This window comes from Athalia rosae, chromosome 4, assembly GCF_917208135.1.
Source record: "Athalia rosae chromosome 4, iyAthRosa1.1, whole genome shotgun sequence".
NCBI lineage: Eukaryota > Metazoa > Arthropoda > Insecta > Hymenoptera > Athaliidae > Athalia > Athalia rosae.
Genome location: NC_064029.1, coordinates 552645 through 570733, shown reverse-complemented (window position 1 = coordinate 570733; position 18089 = coordinate 552645). Strand labels below are relative to the sequence as shown.

General features: G+C 40.4%; 4 protein-coding genes across 5 annotated transcripts in view; 1 reads left to right on the top strand and 3 right to left on the bottom strand.

The window, feature by feature from the left end:
- Window positions 1-5998, bottom strand: part of LOC105687523 (protein Wnt-7b) — a 58979-nt gene extending 52981 nt beyond the window's left edge. The window contains exons 1-2 of one of the 2 annotated variants that reach the window (XM_048654868.1): window positions 1033-1600; window positions 539-650 (exon numbers count right to left, since the gene is read on the bottom strand). In XM_048654868.1, coding sequence (XP_048510825.1) covers window positions 539-639 — 101 coding nt within the window. In that variant the 5' untranslated portion in view covers window positions 640-650; window positions 1033-1600. Of the gene's footprint in view, window positions 1-538; window positions 651-1032; window positions 1601-5867 lie in introns of those variants that run through there. The other variant, XM_048654871.1, reaches the window with a different exon arrangement.
- LOC105687468 lies at window positions 5330-9006 on the bottom strand. Its single transcript, XM_012403128.3, has 6 exons — window positions 8551-9006; window positions 8008-8451; window positions 7420-7937; window positions 7101-7342; window positions 6167-6230; window positions 5330-6084 (listed from the first exon to the last, which is right to left on the bottom strand). The coding sequence occupies exons 1-6, from the start codon at window positions 8652-8654 to the stop codon at window positions 5873-5875; spliced, it is 1584 nt and encodes a 527-aa protein (XP_012258551.2). The 5' UTR covers window positions 8655-9006; the 3' UTR covers window positions 5330-5872.
- Window positions 9007-9016: 10 nt separating this feature from the next.
- On the top strand, window positions 9017-10498 carry LOC105687465 (proteasome subunit alpha type-5). The gene is made up of 3 exons (XM_012403124.3): window positions 9017-9162; window positions 9491-10051; window positions 10135-10498. The coding sequence occupies exons 2-3, from the start codon at window positions 9491-9493 to the stop codon at window positions 10300-10302; spliced, it is 729 nt and encodes a 242-aa protein (XP_012258547.1). The 5' UTR covers window positions 9017-9162; the 3' UTR covers window positions 10303-10498.
- A 3741-nt stretch (window positions 10499-14239) lies between these two features.
- LOC105687435 (proline-rich protein 4) lies at window positions 14240-16404 on the bottom strand. The gene is made up of 2 exons (XM_012403091.2): window positions 16266-16404; window positions 14240-15695 (listed from the first exon to the last, which is right to left on the bottom strand). Exons 1-2 carry the CDS (start codon window positions 16275-16277, stop codon window positions 14544-14546), a joined length of 1164 nt encoding a protein of 387 aa, XP_012258514.1. The 5' UTR covers window positions 16278-16404; the 3' UTR covers window positions 14240-14543.
- Window positions 16405-18089: the final 1685 nt, after the last annotated feature.

Here is an 18089-nt window from a genome sequence, read left to right as displayed (position 1 = left end):
GCATTGGTTAGCTTCAGGTGCAGCGCAGGGATCGAGAAACACGGTAATCGGGGTAGCTGGAAGTATGAAGAACAGACGGACGAGATTGAGTCGAGGTCGAGGTTCGGAGAACGCGTTCAATTTATGTATTAAATATGATATGGTATGGCATTATCACGCATACGTATGGATGGTATATGGTACGTTCGATCCACACTAGCCTACGTGAAAATATCCCGTAAGAGACCGACGAATATGGAAATATAACCCAGGGAAGAAGTGTAAAAGAAGGGCATTTGAATAAGTTATAATGTAGGTAATGTTTCGGATATTAGACCCTATTGTTTGCCCCGACGAAGGGTGATTTTTAACCCTGTCTACGGATACCGATTCAAGCGGTGGGGATTAACTTTTTTCCATACGAGTTTTTTTTCTTCTTATTTTCAATTTAATTTATCCTTACCCGCCGTAATCCTTCGCTTGACTAACAGATTTTTCAAGTCATTTTACACTCCAACATTTTAAGAATAAATGCTAAGGAGAGAAATATTTCACTCACCGAAAAAGAAGTCCTCGTATTTCCAGCATCCTTTTTTCAAGACCATATGACACGTGATCGGTGTTGTGAGAATCACTTGTTACATTTTGAGCTCGTCCCATTGAATTTATAGCTGAATAACACAAAATTATTCTCACTCTCCATTTAACACTCGGGAAACTTCACCGATGGAATTGGGATAGACTAAAATAAAATTGGAGCAAAGATCATTGGAGTTAAATGATATGAAAATTTGCACTTTGATTTTGGTTCTACTTGTACGGGAAAAAAAGTATGCTTAATCGGTCGATAAATTGAACGAAGTTTACGCCGATATTTTATAGACCTGCCTGAGATCGCACGGAGATCTGTTCGAGTCAGATTTGAAGTGAATTGGGATTTATCTCGTAGTTATTCCGATCAATCGGATTCAAAAGAATTTACACGACTCTATTATCAAAATTTTATCTGATTTCTAGTGTAAACGCATGTCAGATATCAACGGTGATTGTTACCTTGTTAAAATAAACTTTCGACATTCGGAATGTAGAAGACCAAAAAAACTGTGACAGCGGTACGAGCTTTTCCTCAAAGACAGGCTTTCTTCATCTCTTATACTTGGGTGAAAAAAATTATAACGATGGAATAAATGTAGAGAATTTATTAATCGAAGTCACACGATCGTGAAAACCTAACGATAGCTCGCGAGATGCCGAGTGCAGCGGACCGGAAGATGCTGCTGCACTTTGGGTGCAGGGATGCCCGAAGATTTTGACGGGTACGTCGTTACGAGTGTAATAATTAATAATAATGATTACAACGACGATGACGGCGATGGTAATTAAAACGTGTGCGTTTTGATTCCGCGGGCAGAGTTTTTCAGTTCATCGTAAATATGTATAATGGAGAGAATATAAACGGACGGATCCGGGATATTAATGTATTATAATTGATGCAGGCAGAGCTACTGAGCTCTGATAAGAACTCCTGCTGTTTCTGGGCATACACACCTCAACGCATGCGCGTTTCTCATTTTCGAGTTTGGGATCATAAAGATAAAGCCCATATTATTACAACGCCAGAAATCTTCTCGTACACCTATACACTTGTTATGCATGGAAAGGAATTCGTACAGGTATGAAAAAGAATCGATAGAAATCCGGGGATGCGACGATGCAGTTGTGTCTTTGAGTCGGAAATTCTGCAGAATTAACATTCATAATCGATCCTTTCATTCATTTAATTCGCTCGAAAATATATATCAATGACGCTACTCAGTCAGAATAATGCAGAGGAAGTGAATAGAAAAATAACGATTGAATAAATTATTTAAAAATTCGTTGCGAGTAATGAATTTCGAATCCGGTTAAACAAACAAGTATGTTTTTTTTAACTTGTTAATTTTTTTATATCTCTCCACCGCGGTTGTTTTGATCTATAGATCAGAATTGGTGGGATCCCGAGGATATATGGGATAAAAATTGTCGTGGGCGGATATATGGATGTATACGTACATGAGTGTGTGCGTGTTACGTGTAATAAAGATCTGAGAAGATGTACGCGAGTGTGTGTTTTTTTCGGAATAATCTAGCAGAAGTTATTGATGACGAGGGTGGGCCGAATGTTATACAGCTATCCGGCAATTAACTCGGCTCTTAATTGCCTTGACGTCTGATAATTAGCGAGTAATTAATAACAGTCAACAATTTATTATACTAATATACGATATACGATCGGCGATTAGTCCCGGTAATTCCTCGGTTAGAATTTTCACCGCGAATATCAATCGCCCCTGTTACATCTATTATACATATGGTGATATTACGTCCTCTGCAAGGAAGACCGTAGCGGAATCGAATCGGGTTAACGCCCGTGTGTATATTCATAAATGCGAGAAGAGGAAATCCTCTTTTTTCTCTCCCAGTCAATACGGAGATATTCATAATTTACAATATGGGTATAAAACTTATAACGATGACCTGCGGACGCGGCAGGATGAATGAACTGATTTCATGGTTACCGTGCGCACAGCTTGGAAATTCTGCGGCGGAAGTTTCATCGATGGTTTTTTATTTATTCATTTATTTGTTTATTTTCTTTTTTTTCATTTTACCGGACGGAACCGATCGGCATTGGCCGCCCACGCGCACCCATATAATCACGGGACTTTCAACGATTAATTATCATCCGTTCCCTAATGAGACTAAATAATTGAGGTACGGGCCAAGCCAAACAATTTCCAAGCATCACGGGGGCTTTGAACGATCCTATGGATAAGTAGACGCACCGCGATCTCTGCACATGTGTGTAAAACTCGAAGAAAAATGAAAAGCAGAAATGAAAAAATAAACGAAAAAAAAAACAATTATATTGTCAAAAAGACATAAAACTGGTTTATATACCGGTTGGTGATAATTATCCAAGAGCCGACGGCCACTTAGCGTTACACCAACACCAATTGCGTGTATTACATTTTATTTTGCCTATTTCTCGTATTACCAAAACTATGACGGTTGTACGTAATTTTTAAGATCAAATGTCAAATAATCACGCAAGCGAAGAGAGATCGCATATCACAATCGGAAGTTTTACTCATCGACGACCTTTCCCTGTCGAGGATTCACGTGCGAAGGGCATGATTGAAATATACCTCTGCCCGGTAGATTTGTTCAAAATTTTACCCGAGCAGGGCCGATTTTTGACGTACGTACGTAATATCTGCTCGTATAGGTGGTACAAGTAAGTTCGAAGAAGTGTGGCGGGATATAATAGAGCAGCGGAGGAAATATATTACGGAGAGCGGCACTTTGACCGCGAAGCGTCAAGACGTCTGCGTAGGCGTAGGCGCGGTTCAACCGCGCGTTATGTCCCGCAATAGGATATTATACGTACCGCACGATCAAACGTAAGTCGCGCGCGTGCAAGAAGCAAGACTTATTAGGTACCGACTTTGGCTAGCTGCAGACGTGTTTCGTAGCCTCTATATTAATATGAGAACTCGTTAATTTTCTACGGTCAAACACGTCCGATATTCATTATTAATTACACGAGTATATGAGAAAGTTTTTTTTTCCTACCGCTCGCATGATCCATTTGAAACGCACCCACGGTTATCACCGATAAATGTATAATCAATTTACTTATCTTCCTTCGTTTTTTTGCCGTCTGTTTATTCAGCTTCGCTATTTGGTTGAAGCAGAGATGATATAACCGTAAGAAAATTAAGGAAGGATGAGCATTTTTATTAGTTTTTTCGTTAATTTTTTATCTCATATACTGCACGCAGGTAAAATGTACGGTATACGTACAACGCGTTGACCTCCTACGTGAAGTGACTTGATGCAATGCGGCAATCTTCGTATACACGGGCATGAATATTGATGAACTTAACGCGAGTAATTAAACTCTTAAATCTCGCGTAAAAGCATTCGCGAAACTAATTTATCGACATTTTTCGGTAACACTTTGATTCTCGCTCACCAATATGCAGCTCATGCTGCCAACGACATACCTGCATCGCAAATTCGTTTATTCCAACGGCTATTAAATGCATGCGTTGCAAAAGTTATTAAGTACTGTACAAACTATCAGTTTTATTTCATTATGTATCGAGGGATGAGAACCCGAGGGGCGTAGCCTACGAATTTACAAAGAATTAAACAACGTCGAAATGACGGTTGTTCGTATGGAATGCGGTGAGGGAAATTTTTGTTTTGCATACGTTCCCTTCATATTTTATTCTTTTCATATGTATAATGGTTTAATATTCAAATTGGAAGCAATTTCATCGGTGAAATTATTATGAGCGCGAACCAAGACCGAGCAAGAGATGCGGTCTGGAATGAAATGATAAAGAGCGACTTCGAACTCACGGCCTTTCGAAAATAAATGAAAAATCGCATCCAGCTTATTGTTAGCTGCGACATGAATATACGTAGGTACATGCGTGGGCGGTTTCAGCCCTTCAACGTACATAGGAGTAACGTCGTGCATTCCTAGGAATACCGGATATGGAAGTCTAGTTACATTTGAATGCTGCATTGTCGAGAAGGAAGCATAATAAAGTATAATATAAATTCTCGGAGGCAAATCATGCACGGTTCAAGTTCGATGCGGGACTTGGATCTCTTTGATAGCCCTATCGCATAAACCACCAACTTTATACTGATTGGCAAAACCGATTAGAGGATACGTTATACGCATACACGTTGTATTTATAGGTGCATAAATCTCACATCGCAAGTGCAGTTGTTAACACGTTACTATTATTTATCTACTTACACCCAAAGTTCGTTAGAGTAGAGTTAGAAACTGAAGAAACTCGTAGCAACCAGCAGCAGCATATTGTACTTTCAATACTGACAACATACCTTTACATCATTTACCGCAGCAGCAGCTTTGAATCATCTGATTTCGTCGTATATTAAATTCATACGAGAAATAACTCATCCCTATGCAGTGTCGGTATGCACAGTGAACGAAAATTTACCGCATATAATTTCCACTTCCAATATTTCAAGTCCAAGATATTTATGACGCGATAAACGACGAATGAAAAGCAACATTTTTCTATCGGTGCGGTCTTTAATTTTCATCATTGTTTTTTTTTCTTTTTTGAAGCAGAGGTGATTGCGATATTGAATGAAAGTCGAATGAAAACGAGAAAAATTTTAAGAGCTGGGGAATTAAATGAAACTTTTCGTCTGAGTTACACTCTTCTGATTCTTAATTCTCAATTTGAATGGTATCAATTCAGTTCGTACGTCTGATTACCCGAATACCTGAGGAAATAATTTTCAACAGCTGTAAATCAGCCGCGAAAGAAATTGCCTGTGAAATGTCTGTTGCATAACAGTATTAGGTATATTTATAATATTACACACAAATTGAATTTATACCTGTAGCTATGTATAATGCGTGTCCGACGCGATCATATCTTTAGATAATTATAAAATCGCAGATTTATTACGCAATTTATTCGCGATCTAGACGCACATATGTTTACGATCAATTTCTAATAGCGATCTCGAGTATACTTATACTACACTTCGAGCATAAGTGCCGGTATCACAATCATTGATTTCCTATCAGCTTTTCCTATCGACATTCGAACAGAATTGTAACCAGCGATTAAGTAATTATAATGAATCAATTTGTCATTATAGAATTTGAAAGGACTGTTATTATCTCGCCACGTGCCAACATATGCCGTAAATCGTATTAAATCGTATTAAAAAAATTTCGAGTATGAAATTTTTTGGATTCGTCAGGGATTCAAAAAATGGGTAGGGACAAATTATTGATGGATCATTTTTTGTCATGTAAAAATAATTTTTTAAACATTTTTTACCAATTTTATTCCGCTTCCTTTTCGCTACGACAGGTTCTCTCGAGAGGCATGATACCAACTGATTTGCCAGATCCTTCGTCGTGCAAAGTTATCCCCATTTCCCGAAGGACGTTGTTATCCGCTACACCAATTTTCGTCAACCCTCGAACGACTTCTTGATTAGCTGTATTATTTTCACATACATTTCGCATGGCGAGAATCGTCCATTGCATGATTACTGAGTCCACATTAGTCAAGAAAAATTGAGAGAAAAGTAAAGTTTCTCGAAACTATCTGGAAATATCTACTTAGAAGGATACGTGGATTTCTTGCATCCATGTTACAAGAATCTAAAAGCAGCGGTATTCCATCGGTTTCTCGAAGCTGTAAGAAAAAAAGTTTATGATATTCAGGTGTTGAGAAAAAAATGATCATCTTCGGAGACGCGGTATTCCTTGAATTTAAAAAGACACAGACAGTATATAACACTTCGATTACTGAGCAATCCGGTTGAAACTTGAGACGGAGATCGGCATCGATTCATCGGTATTATACATGTAGCTATATCTCTATTCCCCCATACGATGGGGCATCATTATACGTAGATGTATTACAATGACCTGTACACCTCGTGAATATCGATATCCACCGATGAATTACCACCATAGAAATCGAATCACGACATGGTATATGGTCCTAATGAAGTATCGGGTTGTAACTAATGACCATGTCGAACTGCCTGGCTGAAGCAGTTAATTTTTGCTTTGTTTGATAAAAAGTGTAATAACAGCAGAATCGATTTTTTACCACCGGATTTATGACTATCCCGGTTCTCCGCATAGTTTTGATACACGCTACCAATAGTAATCGCAATTCACACAACGTTTGAAAAACACAAAGAGATTTTTTTGACGGGGGTTTTAATTATTTGTTACAATAATTAAAAAGTCATCTTTTCTAGTAATGATAAGCACGGAATTTGTCGGTCACTGGGTAAGTATCTGGATGGAACAGTCGGTACGAAAGCTCGATATCGCATGCCGCTTGAGGCTCAACGGTAAAACGGTAAAACGAATCGGTGGTCAATAAGACAGATGACTGGTTGTCTCTTTCGTCGGTGTCGACAAAGAATTCGAGGATAACAGATCCTCACTTACCAGGTTCATTTTCAAATTCTATTTATTACAATGGGCAAAAAAAAAATGGAACAAGTGGATCTATTCTTACACCTTGTGTTAGATTTTTTTTACTCACCAGTTCCTGATTGCCTTTGTGCTTGTGCACCATATTACCAATAAGTCGTATCAATCCAGCTTTAAATCCAAAGGCAGGGTGGGACTGAATATCACCGCTACGCCGAGCAGCATTCTCATTCTGTGTCTCGCCATTTAAATCTTTAACAATGCTTCCGCTTGGTGCGAGCTCATTAAGTCTTTGCACAGGTGTAAAGAAGTTATCGCCTTCTTTCCCAATCATGTGCAATGACTTTAACAAAACTAAAATTGAAATCTCACCTGATGTTCAAAATTCGCATTGACTCCATCAAGTCACCAACCCACAATCTTATACTTACAGATACAGTTGATGAGAAGACTTTTATCATTCTGAAGCGTGACTACGAAATTCTTATCTTCAGAAGTTATCGAAGTGAGAACTCCCAGAATATCCAATAGGATCATGATTTCCATTGGCTCGGTTCCATCCATATATGAGTTGACTGTTTTCAATACACAGTCGCTTTTTCTTTTAAAACGATTTGATAAAAAAGAGATTGATTCGGAAGAAAATTTGATTGCACTGGTCTCAAAACCAGTTTCACGTAATTCCTGGTAAATAAGCTCGAGAAGATATAACCTATCGTCTGTAGGCAGATCTTTGTAAATACTACACAATCTCACGGGGTCTTTCAATAAATATTTCAATGCATCAATAGCGGATGGAATCCCCAATTTGACTGGCTTGATTAAAGATAATGTTAAGCTGTCTTTCTCAAAATCTGTATAGTACATTTCTTGAAAAAGAGTAAGTGCATTGTGAACAAAGGCACAGGCTGCTCTCTGAACAGGTAAATGTTCATGCTGGATGAAAACGCTACATAGAAAGAGGCAGTGATTAGACTAAAGACCTTGCCCATTGATAGTAAGGTAATAAAAATACCTACATCATCGTTTTCTTGAACTGTTCATCAAATATACATTGTGGAGGAGATTTACAGAGATTGCAAAGGAATTGTATGCTCAATCTCAAAATCTCTAATTTATCATCAGACTGTTTTTCATGATTTAATAAAACATATGAAATGTAGTTTGTTGCCCATTTGGCAACACCCTCATAAGGAAAGTGAGTAAAACTTGGATAGCCGTGTTTGTTGGCTACTGCATCGGTTACAGAATCTTTAGCATAAATCTCACGTAGAATTTCATAAAAGTTTTTACCCTCCTTGGATGCTGACTCTGCATAGTCAAATTCTTTGGGTTCGTAACCATTAACGCAAGAATTCATCAAGCATTTCAAAAATACTATCTTCACTTTTTCTGGAACATCTGGAGATGGCTCTGTTAATGTTCTGGCCATGGTTGCAATGATGCGAGGATTCACCAATTGTCTGGAAGAAAAAAGAGATCTCAATAACAAATTAGAACGGGACCTGAGAGGTCTCAGCTATTAGCACTGACAAACATATCAGTGGCTATGAGTGACTTACCCTGCTTCATTTTTGGGGAAGAACTTAGGCTTCAAAATAATTAATAACCTATTCCAATTCGCTTCCAGAATAGCAGATTCTAACCCAGCATCGCCCTCTTCCATGTTTACCAATTCTCGTAGATTTTATTAACTAAGCACAAGCCACGATTTATTTTACCAATAAAACTAACTCACGAACTTTCGACGATACGCACTTGAAATTTAGACCCTCTTAGTTTTATTATTAAACTGGTATTTTTGTTGATCATTACTCTGACAGTTTGTCATCGGCACAATATCAGCACGTGTGCAGTGCGCCTGGCATTTGAGGTATCACATCCATGGTCAACAGAATCACGAATTTAATGCAATGTTTTCAATATAACGTTGATAAAATCAGTGTAGAATGAACTTGATCACCCTTCAATTATATTATTCGAAGTTTATTCATGATTTTGAATTGCCAATTCGGTCATCAGAATATCGCTATGACTTTTTGACACATAACGAATGCCTCACTTGACTCCGCTGGTCCGTAGCTCTGTTCGTGACTAGCGCGTTTCTGACACAAGCGGGTCGTGTCGGCGTATATTTAAAGTAATTGTGACATAAAAATACTTGGAGCTACACGGTAAGACTTTAATTATAGTTAAAATAATTCGATCATTCTATCATTCAAAAAAAAAAATTCATACGTAACAACTCACTAATGGTTATTGTTTTGCACTGTCATCCTTCATAACCTCTCCTGATGATATGCTGAAATTATTTTTCGTATCTTAATCCATTATTTTTCTTCAGAAGATTTTTACTCCCCAAATTATTTTACCCAGGCTAATTTTGAGATCTCCTTTCACTCTTATAACTGCCACAGCTTATTAGCAGTTGGAACTTAACCTTTGATATTTATGTCAATAGCTATAATAATTTAACCAATAGACTACTTTCATTGATTGCAGATGTTCCTTACACGTTCTGAATACGACCGTGGTGTGAATACATTTTCACCGGAGGGTCGTTTGCTGCAATTGGAATATGCAAATCAAGCTATCAAGCTGGGATGCACAGCTATTGGAATTTCAACCTCAGAAGGGGTTGTTCTAGCTGTAGAAAAGCGAGTTACTTCCCCACTCATGGAACCTACCACAATAGAGAAGATTGTTGAAATAGACAAGCATATTGGCTGCGCATCTTCTGGCTTCATGGCTGATTCACGTACCCTAATCGATCGCGCTAGAGTCGAGTGCCAAAATCACTGGTTCATATACAATGAGAAAATGACTGTAGAATCTGCTGCTCAAGCCGTCTCGAACTTAGCTATTCAATTTGGGGACAGTGACGACGATGGTAGTGCGATGTCAAGACCGTTTGGAGTAGCTATTTTGTTTGCTGGGATTGACGAAAATGGCCCACAACTATTCCACATGGATCCGTCGGGCACTTTCGTTCAATTCGATGCTATGGCTATTGGCTCTGGAAGTGAAGGAGCTCAACAGTCGTTGCAAGAAGTTTACCACAAGGTAACAGAATTTTTTTTGCTCTAGATAATATTAGGAATGATTTTTTTAATAACAGTTGCCTAATTCGAATTCTTTTATTACAGTCCATGACTTTGAAAGAAGCAATCACGTCAGTACTGACAATTTTAAAGCAAGTAATGGAGGAAAAATTAAACGATACCAACATTGAAGTGATGACTATGACGCCTGAGAAAATGTTCCATATGTTTACAAAGGATGAACTACAGGAGGTGATCAAAGATATTGCTTAATTACATCGAATTTTTACCCGTTTTCACTTTATAATATTAATTATACGCGATGCGTATTGCTGGTATCGAAGACCACGTCTGTGAAACAATCACTGCGATTTGTAATTAATTAGGCAAACTGAAGAATCATGATTACTTTTTTTTTATTCTAAGAATTTATAAAAACGGTAGGAAAATATAAAAAATCTGAAACTATCATCTGACCAAGATACTCTGGTGAAAAAATATCCTAATATCAACACTTCCTCACGATCCAATATGAACTTTTTCAATTTCCATCCTAGTTAGTAACAAAATCCTGCTACGATAGAATCCATAAATTTTCGATTATCATATACAGGAAACGCCCTCGTGGGCTTATCAGCAAAAATCTGAATCGCTGACTGCTATTTGCTGTATCAAAAAAACCCTATTATCTATGTTTATTTTAATCCCATTTTTCGGAATGATTTAATCCAGATGATAGAAATTCTGCCCGCATTGAAGGAAGAACAATCGAAGCCGAGGTCAGGAACTAGCGCGATTCTACCCGAATCTACCTCAGTTACTAGCGGCTAAAGAAAATGGTGACTTAACAAATAATGAGCTTCTAAAAATATTCCTCATCCCGTCTTGTCAACTCCGTCCCATGTGATACCTAATAATAACTTTCATTGAAATAAAAAACGTGTAGAAAAACAACTCGCCTAATTTTATTTTGCAATATCACCTTCCCCATAAATATTTCTCTAACTTCGCGTTGAAGGGAACATCAAATTTCTCACACTTATGATCCTCCGCAGCGAAGAACTGGAGATTGAACGAAATTAAATGATACGCCGACGTAGGGGGACGCGGTTTATTTTCAATTAAAACTCTCTGAATGCTGGTATCCGAAATCAATAATTAATTTCGTCCGGGATTTCGTATAAAACGGAGTCGCGAAGCTCTCATCCCCGTTGGTAGTGGTGCGAGGGATTGGGGATGAGGACGTTGGTGCTGGTTGGCTGACGGTGCTGGGGTATCGCGATAAAACGTCCCTTTTTATCCGAGCACCCGCCATCCGCCCCGGGGCGCATTCTGACCCGCGAGATTATTGGATATTATTACATTTCAACCGTTCAAACCTGGCACGATTCGCCGGCTTAAAGCCTTCACGTTTCGCTCACCCTGCTCTCCTGCCATCCGCTGATTGTGGGAGGCGTTTAAAATGTATTCACTCGTAAATGACGCGACACTCGTCACCCTCAACCCTCCTGTATCAAACAGCATCTCCATCTCTCTCACCTCACCGCTGAAGTTCAAAGTTCGTAACGAATATGCACTAAAGTTCAAACTTACCCCGAGTAACCCCCCGATTTAATTTTTTACGCTCAGAAAATACAGGATTTTCAAAATTTGGAGCGCTTCTGCAAAATTTAGCCGCACCGACACCGCAAATCGCGCATTTTCGTTAGAGAATTGTGTAATTCGAAGAATGACTTATGCCGGCAATAAATTTTAGTGTGTTTTATTGTTAGCTACACAAGTTATATCATTGTTTCGAAAGCGGAAAAAGTTTTATTCCGTTCCATAAATGTATGTAAAATTTACACCTATAGCGAAAATAAACGATGTGAGACATAATACTCAACAATCACATAATTTACACATAATTTCGCGATTAATTATCAGGTCATTTACCACACTTCGCTTATGGTAATCAGTTACTGTAACAATAGCTGCAACCATTTCTATAGTATAATGAAAGTATTGTGCAGTCGTTGCAGTTTTAGGTATGTGTGAAAGCTTACGTGGAATGGACCTACATTGAATTATGTGAGATGCAAAGTCCAAAATACTTCCAACACTGTGGGTTTCAATAAGATAGCTTTTTTTCGAAAGATCTTACGTCACGGGAGGAAGAAGCAATCCCGGATACCAGGGTTGGGGTAAATACTGAGTGACTCGAGGGTGGGAAAGGGAGTTGTTTGAAAATGGCGGAGACTCCACCTCCTTGAAGGGTGCCTGCAGGAACATAACGGAATGGGAAGGGTGCGGTGAGGGAGACTCGCTCGAGACTCGCTTCGTAATTAACCGAGTGTGATGGGAGACGGGATAGTCCCTATAGTCCCTAGTCCCGTTTGAGTCCTGGGATTCCCTGGGGACCCGGAGTCGTCCTATCAGACGCCAACACTCGCTCCTATCTCTCTCTCTCTCTCTCTCCTCCACTCTATACATGTATTTTCTATCAAAACGTGGTGCCATTCCGAAGCATTGCCCGTTGGATAATTGCCTGACAAGTAACAGCCTCGAGATTCGCAAGAGTTCGAACAAATCGAGAATCGGCATTCTAGGGGTCTTTGCATCCGCGAGGACGAAAAATCAGCTATGTGCACCCGCGGGGATACCGTGAATGTATACCAGTTTTTGCGCGAACCCGACTCGATGCAATAGAATGGAAGGGAAATGACGAGAAACGGAACGGCGAACGTGCGTTGATGATGTATAGCTTTATCCCGTTGTTAATGTCGTGACGCATGTAATCGTCTTAGAAAACCGGAAATGTAGCGAATAGGACGGTAAAATGTAAGGCTGCAAGTCTAGCCGTATTTTCTGCCGTCTATACATGCGCGGCTTGTACGTCGTTGCATACGTTACGCATCAAAGATTTCTGCGTCTTCTTTTCACTTTCACAAAACTAACAGTACATATTCTAGGTACATATTTACCTCGTCTAAGCGTCTCCTGTGCACGGAGAGAAAGAGAGACAAGTCGGCAGTAAAATGGTCTATATTCTCATCCGTCTTCAGAACCTGTGTAATAATACGTTTGGCGCTTTCGACGGATGACCCAATTTCGAACTATCTCTGTAACAAAAAATATTAACGATCACGAATGGCTCAAACAAATTGTAAGAATTTTAGAACCATTGACCGTTATACCGGAGGTAGCACCGCTGCAGATGCAAATACCGCGATTGCACCTACTTATAGAAACTGCAGAGAAAGTAATACTTTCTTGCTGCATGCAGCAGCAGCAACGCCAACACACACAGAAACGTATCACTTCCATATCGGATCTAAAACTAATTAAATTTCGCTTCTAAAAGCGAAGGAATCGTTATTAGTCCCTCGGACGAGATACCCTTACGTTTATCTCCGTCGATCTCAGCCGCATTTTTGCGTCGTTTCAGAATTCTTATACCTGATGCAACGTAGTAGTTATATGTATACCTAAAGCATATACGTTGATAGGTCGGTAACGCTGTACAGGTGCGATTCTGCTGATTGTGAGTATAATATAATCCTGCGAGGTTTCCACAGCTGCTGGCATATAGGCGTTCTTATTATTAACAGTAAGACGTTATCTCGTAGAAAATAAGAAAACCGTACTCTATTCGGCGATGACAGAATCAGCCGGATAATCATTCACTTTAAACGTATATCTAATCGGATCTCTCGAGTCCGCGAGAGATCGAACTCCGCAGGTTTTGCCTCGGTCACGGAATTATAACATCCTCCGTTGAGCGTAAAATTATTTATGGCGTATTTTTGTCGAACAAAGATTTAACGAATTCCTGGCAGCGACGTTACATGTCAGCGTCGCGGTGGCAGCGCAGTCCTAAATTGACGGTACCTGGGGCGTCGAATTTATTTTTTGCCCAAATGCAACGAGAGAGTCCGAATTGCAGCAGACTCTGAATCAAGTTTATTTCTACGCTGAATTTTTGGCGCACCAATTATTACCACTTAAAGCACAACCCGCTGCGTTCCGGCAGCTGAACATCTGTAATTAAATTCGAATTTGTTCTGGTTTTTTAGTTCAATAATCACACAGGGATTTTCCTCATTAAAACCATATTAAACACAACGAACGATACATAAAACCGGTTTTCAAATTCACATTTTACAACTTACCAGAATATATGAATGCATAGAAAAATAAAGATCTCCGGGACATGATCTAATTTGCAAAATTAAGTGAAAAATACGTTTATTTATAATCTTTGATATACAAAATCAGTTTTCCTCTTTTCCCCTCAATTCCGCACATTTTCCTCATTCAAGTACAGGTACTAGGTGTAATAAGGTACGTTGTTTCAGTTCATCGACGATCACGTCGACAAGAAATAAAATACATCATGAGACTCCGAAGATGCGGAGACGAAAAGGAGAAAAAATACACAGCGGAATACGTAACGAAACCTATTTTAGTACTTCGATGTTCGAAGCCTCATGAGATATAGAATTTCCGCAGGCTTTCCGTTACCAAAAATGAGATTACTGATGATGCGAGTAAGAAGATCCGGCATCGTAACTTCCGTATTCATCTCCGCCTCCACCTCCGGCTCCGGCACTGCCGCCGTCTCCGTATCCGCCTCCGTACCCGTACCCGGAATAATCGCCACCCTCGAGTCCGCTAGTTTTCTCTTCGTGTTTTATGGGAACCGGTACGTGAACCGGTACTTTGACCGGTACCGGTACTTCTTTTTCGACGGGATAAGGAACCTCCTTTTCAACATAATACGGTCTGTCAACTGGTACCTTCACGTGTACCGGGTAAGGTTTTTCGACCGGATAAGGAACGGGCTTTGCAACGTGGTAGGGCTGTGGTACGGGAACTTTAACGTGAACGGGATAAGGCTTTTCCACGTGAACGTGATACGGCCTGTCAACCGGAACTTTTACTTCGTAGGGCACGGGCTTTTCAACCGGAACTGGATAAGGTTTTTCAACGGTTACCGGATACGGTTTGGGTACGTGAACGGTGTAGGGTCTGTCGACCGGGACCTTGACTTCGTAGGGCACGGGCTTTTCAACCGGATAAGGGTGCGGGACTGGAATTTTAACTTTAACCGGGTATGGAACGTGCTTTTCAACGGTGTACGGCTGCGGTACTGGAACTTTAACCGCTACCGGGACGTGCTTTTCAACCGTATAAGGTTGCGGTACGTAAACCTTCACTTCGTAAGGCTTGTCAACGGGCACTTTGACTTCGTAGGGTATTTTCTTCTCGACCGTGTAGGGTTGCGGTACGTGGACCGGTACTTTTACGAAAACCTTCACGGGGTAAGGTACGTGCTTTTCAACCGTGTAGGGTTGAGGTACGTTCACCTTTACTTCGTACGGTACGTGCTTTTCAACCGTGTAAGGGACATGCTTCGCCACTTCGTAGGGAACGTGAACTTTCTTCACCACCGTTACGGTTTTCACGTGCTCGTGGTGACCGTAGCCGTCGCTGCCGCCCCCGAAATCGCCGTAGCTTCCGTAACTACCGTGAAGACCGCGTTTCTCCGTTTTCTTATCACTCGCCGATGCGTCCGCGTCTTTTTCCTCGGGCGCGACGCTTTTCTTAGGCTCCGAATCCGCTTCCTTGTTCGACTCTTCGGAGCAACGCGCCAACGCAGCCAACGCCACAACGGCAATTAAAACCTGGGATCAAAAAAGCCAACCGGATCTTGAAACGAGACATTGTCGATTTTTTATATTCTTAAAAATCGTCGTTCGTCGCGTGGGAAGAAATTGCCGAACGAATAACACTAAAATGACCGAAGGACACGAAATGAAATCTGTTCCAAGTCGTACGTATGTGAACTTAATGAACTATAAAATCCTTCCTCGGACTGATTTATTCCCTCAATATTTCATTAGCGTTTTTAATCCCCATATAAATCGGCAATCAAGTCGTATTTATCTTTTGTCCAAGTGTATCGGGAACGTCTCTAATCTCTTTACAACCCGTCCGTCTTTATACACGATTTCACGGATTAACAAAAATAGCTCTTCAGTTGATTTTAACCATCTCAATTTATGCTAATGGATTCGTACGCTAGTTTTACACGGAGGCTGTTTTTTTTTTTCTCTTATTCCTTACATTGCGGGGAAAAAATCAGATCTCGTAAGACAGTGCCTCAGATCACTCGAACTGAATCAAAACCGGAGATTAGAGCGTGACTTATTCGTTGCTTTTTTTGAAGAATCCAGTCGTTTTTTTTGACTCACCTGGATTTTCATCTCGCAAGTTTTGGCTGCTACAGAGTGGTGCTTGACCACTAACTGAACCACAGTAGGTACCTCGTCACAGTTTATATACCCGACTATCGTACAACGTCTCACTTTCCCTGCTCAGTGAGAACTTATATGTATACCAATGGCGTCTTCATTTCTGTTCATAAACTTACTCGTATACTCGCCTCGCAAAAAACTCATCCGTAACTGTCCAACGATTCACGCTACGCGCCCTGAACACGGTACGCAGGCATCGACGCGTACACGCGTGCCTACCGATACAGGAATTCGAACGCCGATAATGGAAAAACGAAATCAACCAAAAATTTCACGTCCGGATCGAAAAATATTTTCAACGACCTATGAAACGTTCAGGTGTAAAAATTTCCAAATTGAAAAGATATTTAGAAATGAGCGACGACGATTATGAGTTGTTGAGTAATACAGGGAAGTGAGACTTTGCCAATTTGACCGGTATAGTCGAGCATTTGCGGGAAAAATCAAGGCTTCGGTGAAAAATTATTTCGCTTATTGTCAGATTGAAAAAAAATATATGGAAAAAAAGAACACCGGGATATCGAAACGGAGACCGAGTCGGTCTCCAACGAAATTGGAATAAACGTAGGAAATGGATTATACTTGTTCGTGTCCTGCGGGACGAAGCGCACGCGATATCGGGTAGATATCACACGCGTACAATTATAAGAAAATCACGACCAGAAGATATCAAGTTGACGTTATAGTTATAAGGTGGCGGTTGTAAGACGAAAAAATACATAGATATATTTTTTATTCGTATGAAAAAATAAGTAGGTATACCGCTGGTGTAAGTTATACATATGTACAGCGTATACCGTACATAGCTATAGTTGCGTTAGCATGCGGAAAAAGTAACGGCATTGTCGTATGTTAATTCGGTTGCATGCGTGGTCCCCATTTGCGATCACGGGGTTAGATAAGCGGGCACTTTTTAACGTTTAATCGTTGTTCAAGCATCAATTGCTCGGCTTGGCTATTAGGTGTGGTAGGCACCTTTACCTCTGGCTATACCCGTGCATGTAACGTACGTTTTACACCCGCGCACACGTAACGCACACCCGTATATTCGAAGTCCAATACGTGTACCTCCATACCTTTCCACCTACTCCGCTATAACTGTCTTCGGCGAAACGAAGGGTGATTTGAACAAAATTTGCATTTATCGATTCAAAAACAACAACCTCTACCCCCGACGGGCTACAGGTCTCACGAATTGTTGAGTGGGAACACTCGAAACCCGACTCAATTCCCGAGCGTCGCAGTTATTAAATATTATAACTCGGCCCAGTGCTCTCGATATCGTACGATTCGCAGACCTCGTATCATGGCTTCGAAGCCCCCCAACGATCAGGACACCGTGCAATTTTCATCGCAGCAAGAAAGTTCAGTTTATAACTTGCAATAGACGCATGTGATATATTCGAGGGGGAAAGTTTCTGGATGCACGCTACAGTTACAGTTACACTTATTCACTTCCTCACCGGAATAACTGTTATATCGTACATTCTGTGTACGCATAATTTCCGAATACATGCGATTATTTTCTGATTACTCGCGAACGAATACCTCATTTTCGACTCAATTCATCTCGTTCAGATTCTGGATCGATCGATACGCCGAACGGAATCTAAATTTTCCCATTCCACGTGGAACGGCATCGAATCAGGAAATGGAGAAAATTCGATCGCGACCGTTTTACCTGGCGTTAAGTGTGGGGGTACCCCCCCGCGTTTTCGAACATCGATCTTATCCCGCTAATTACCGATACCGTACATCGGC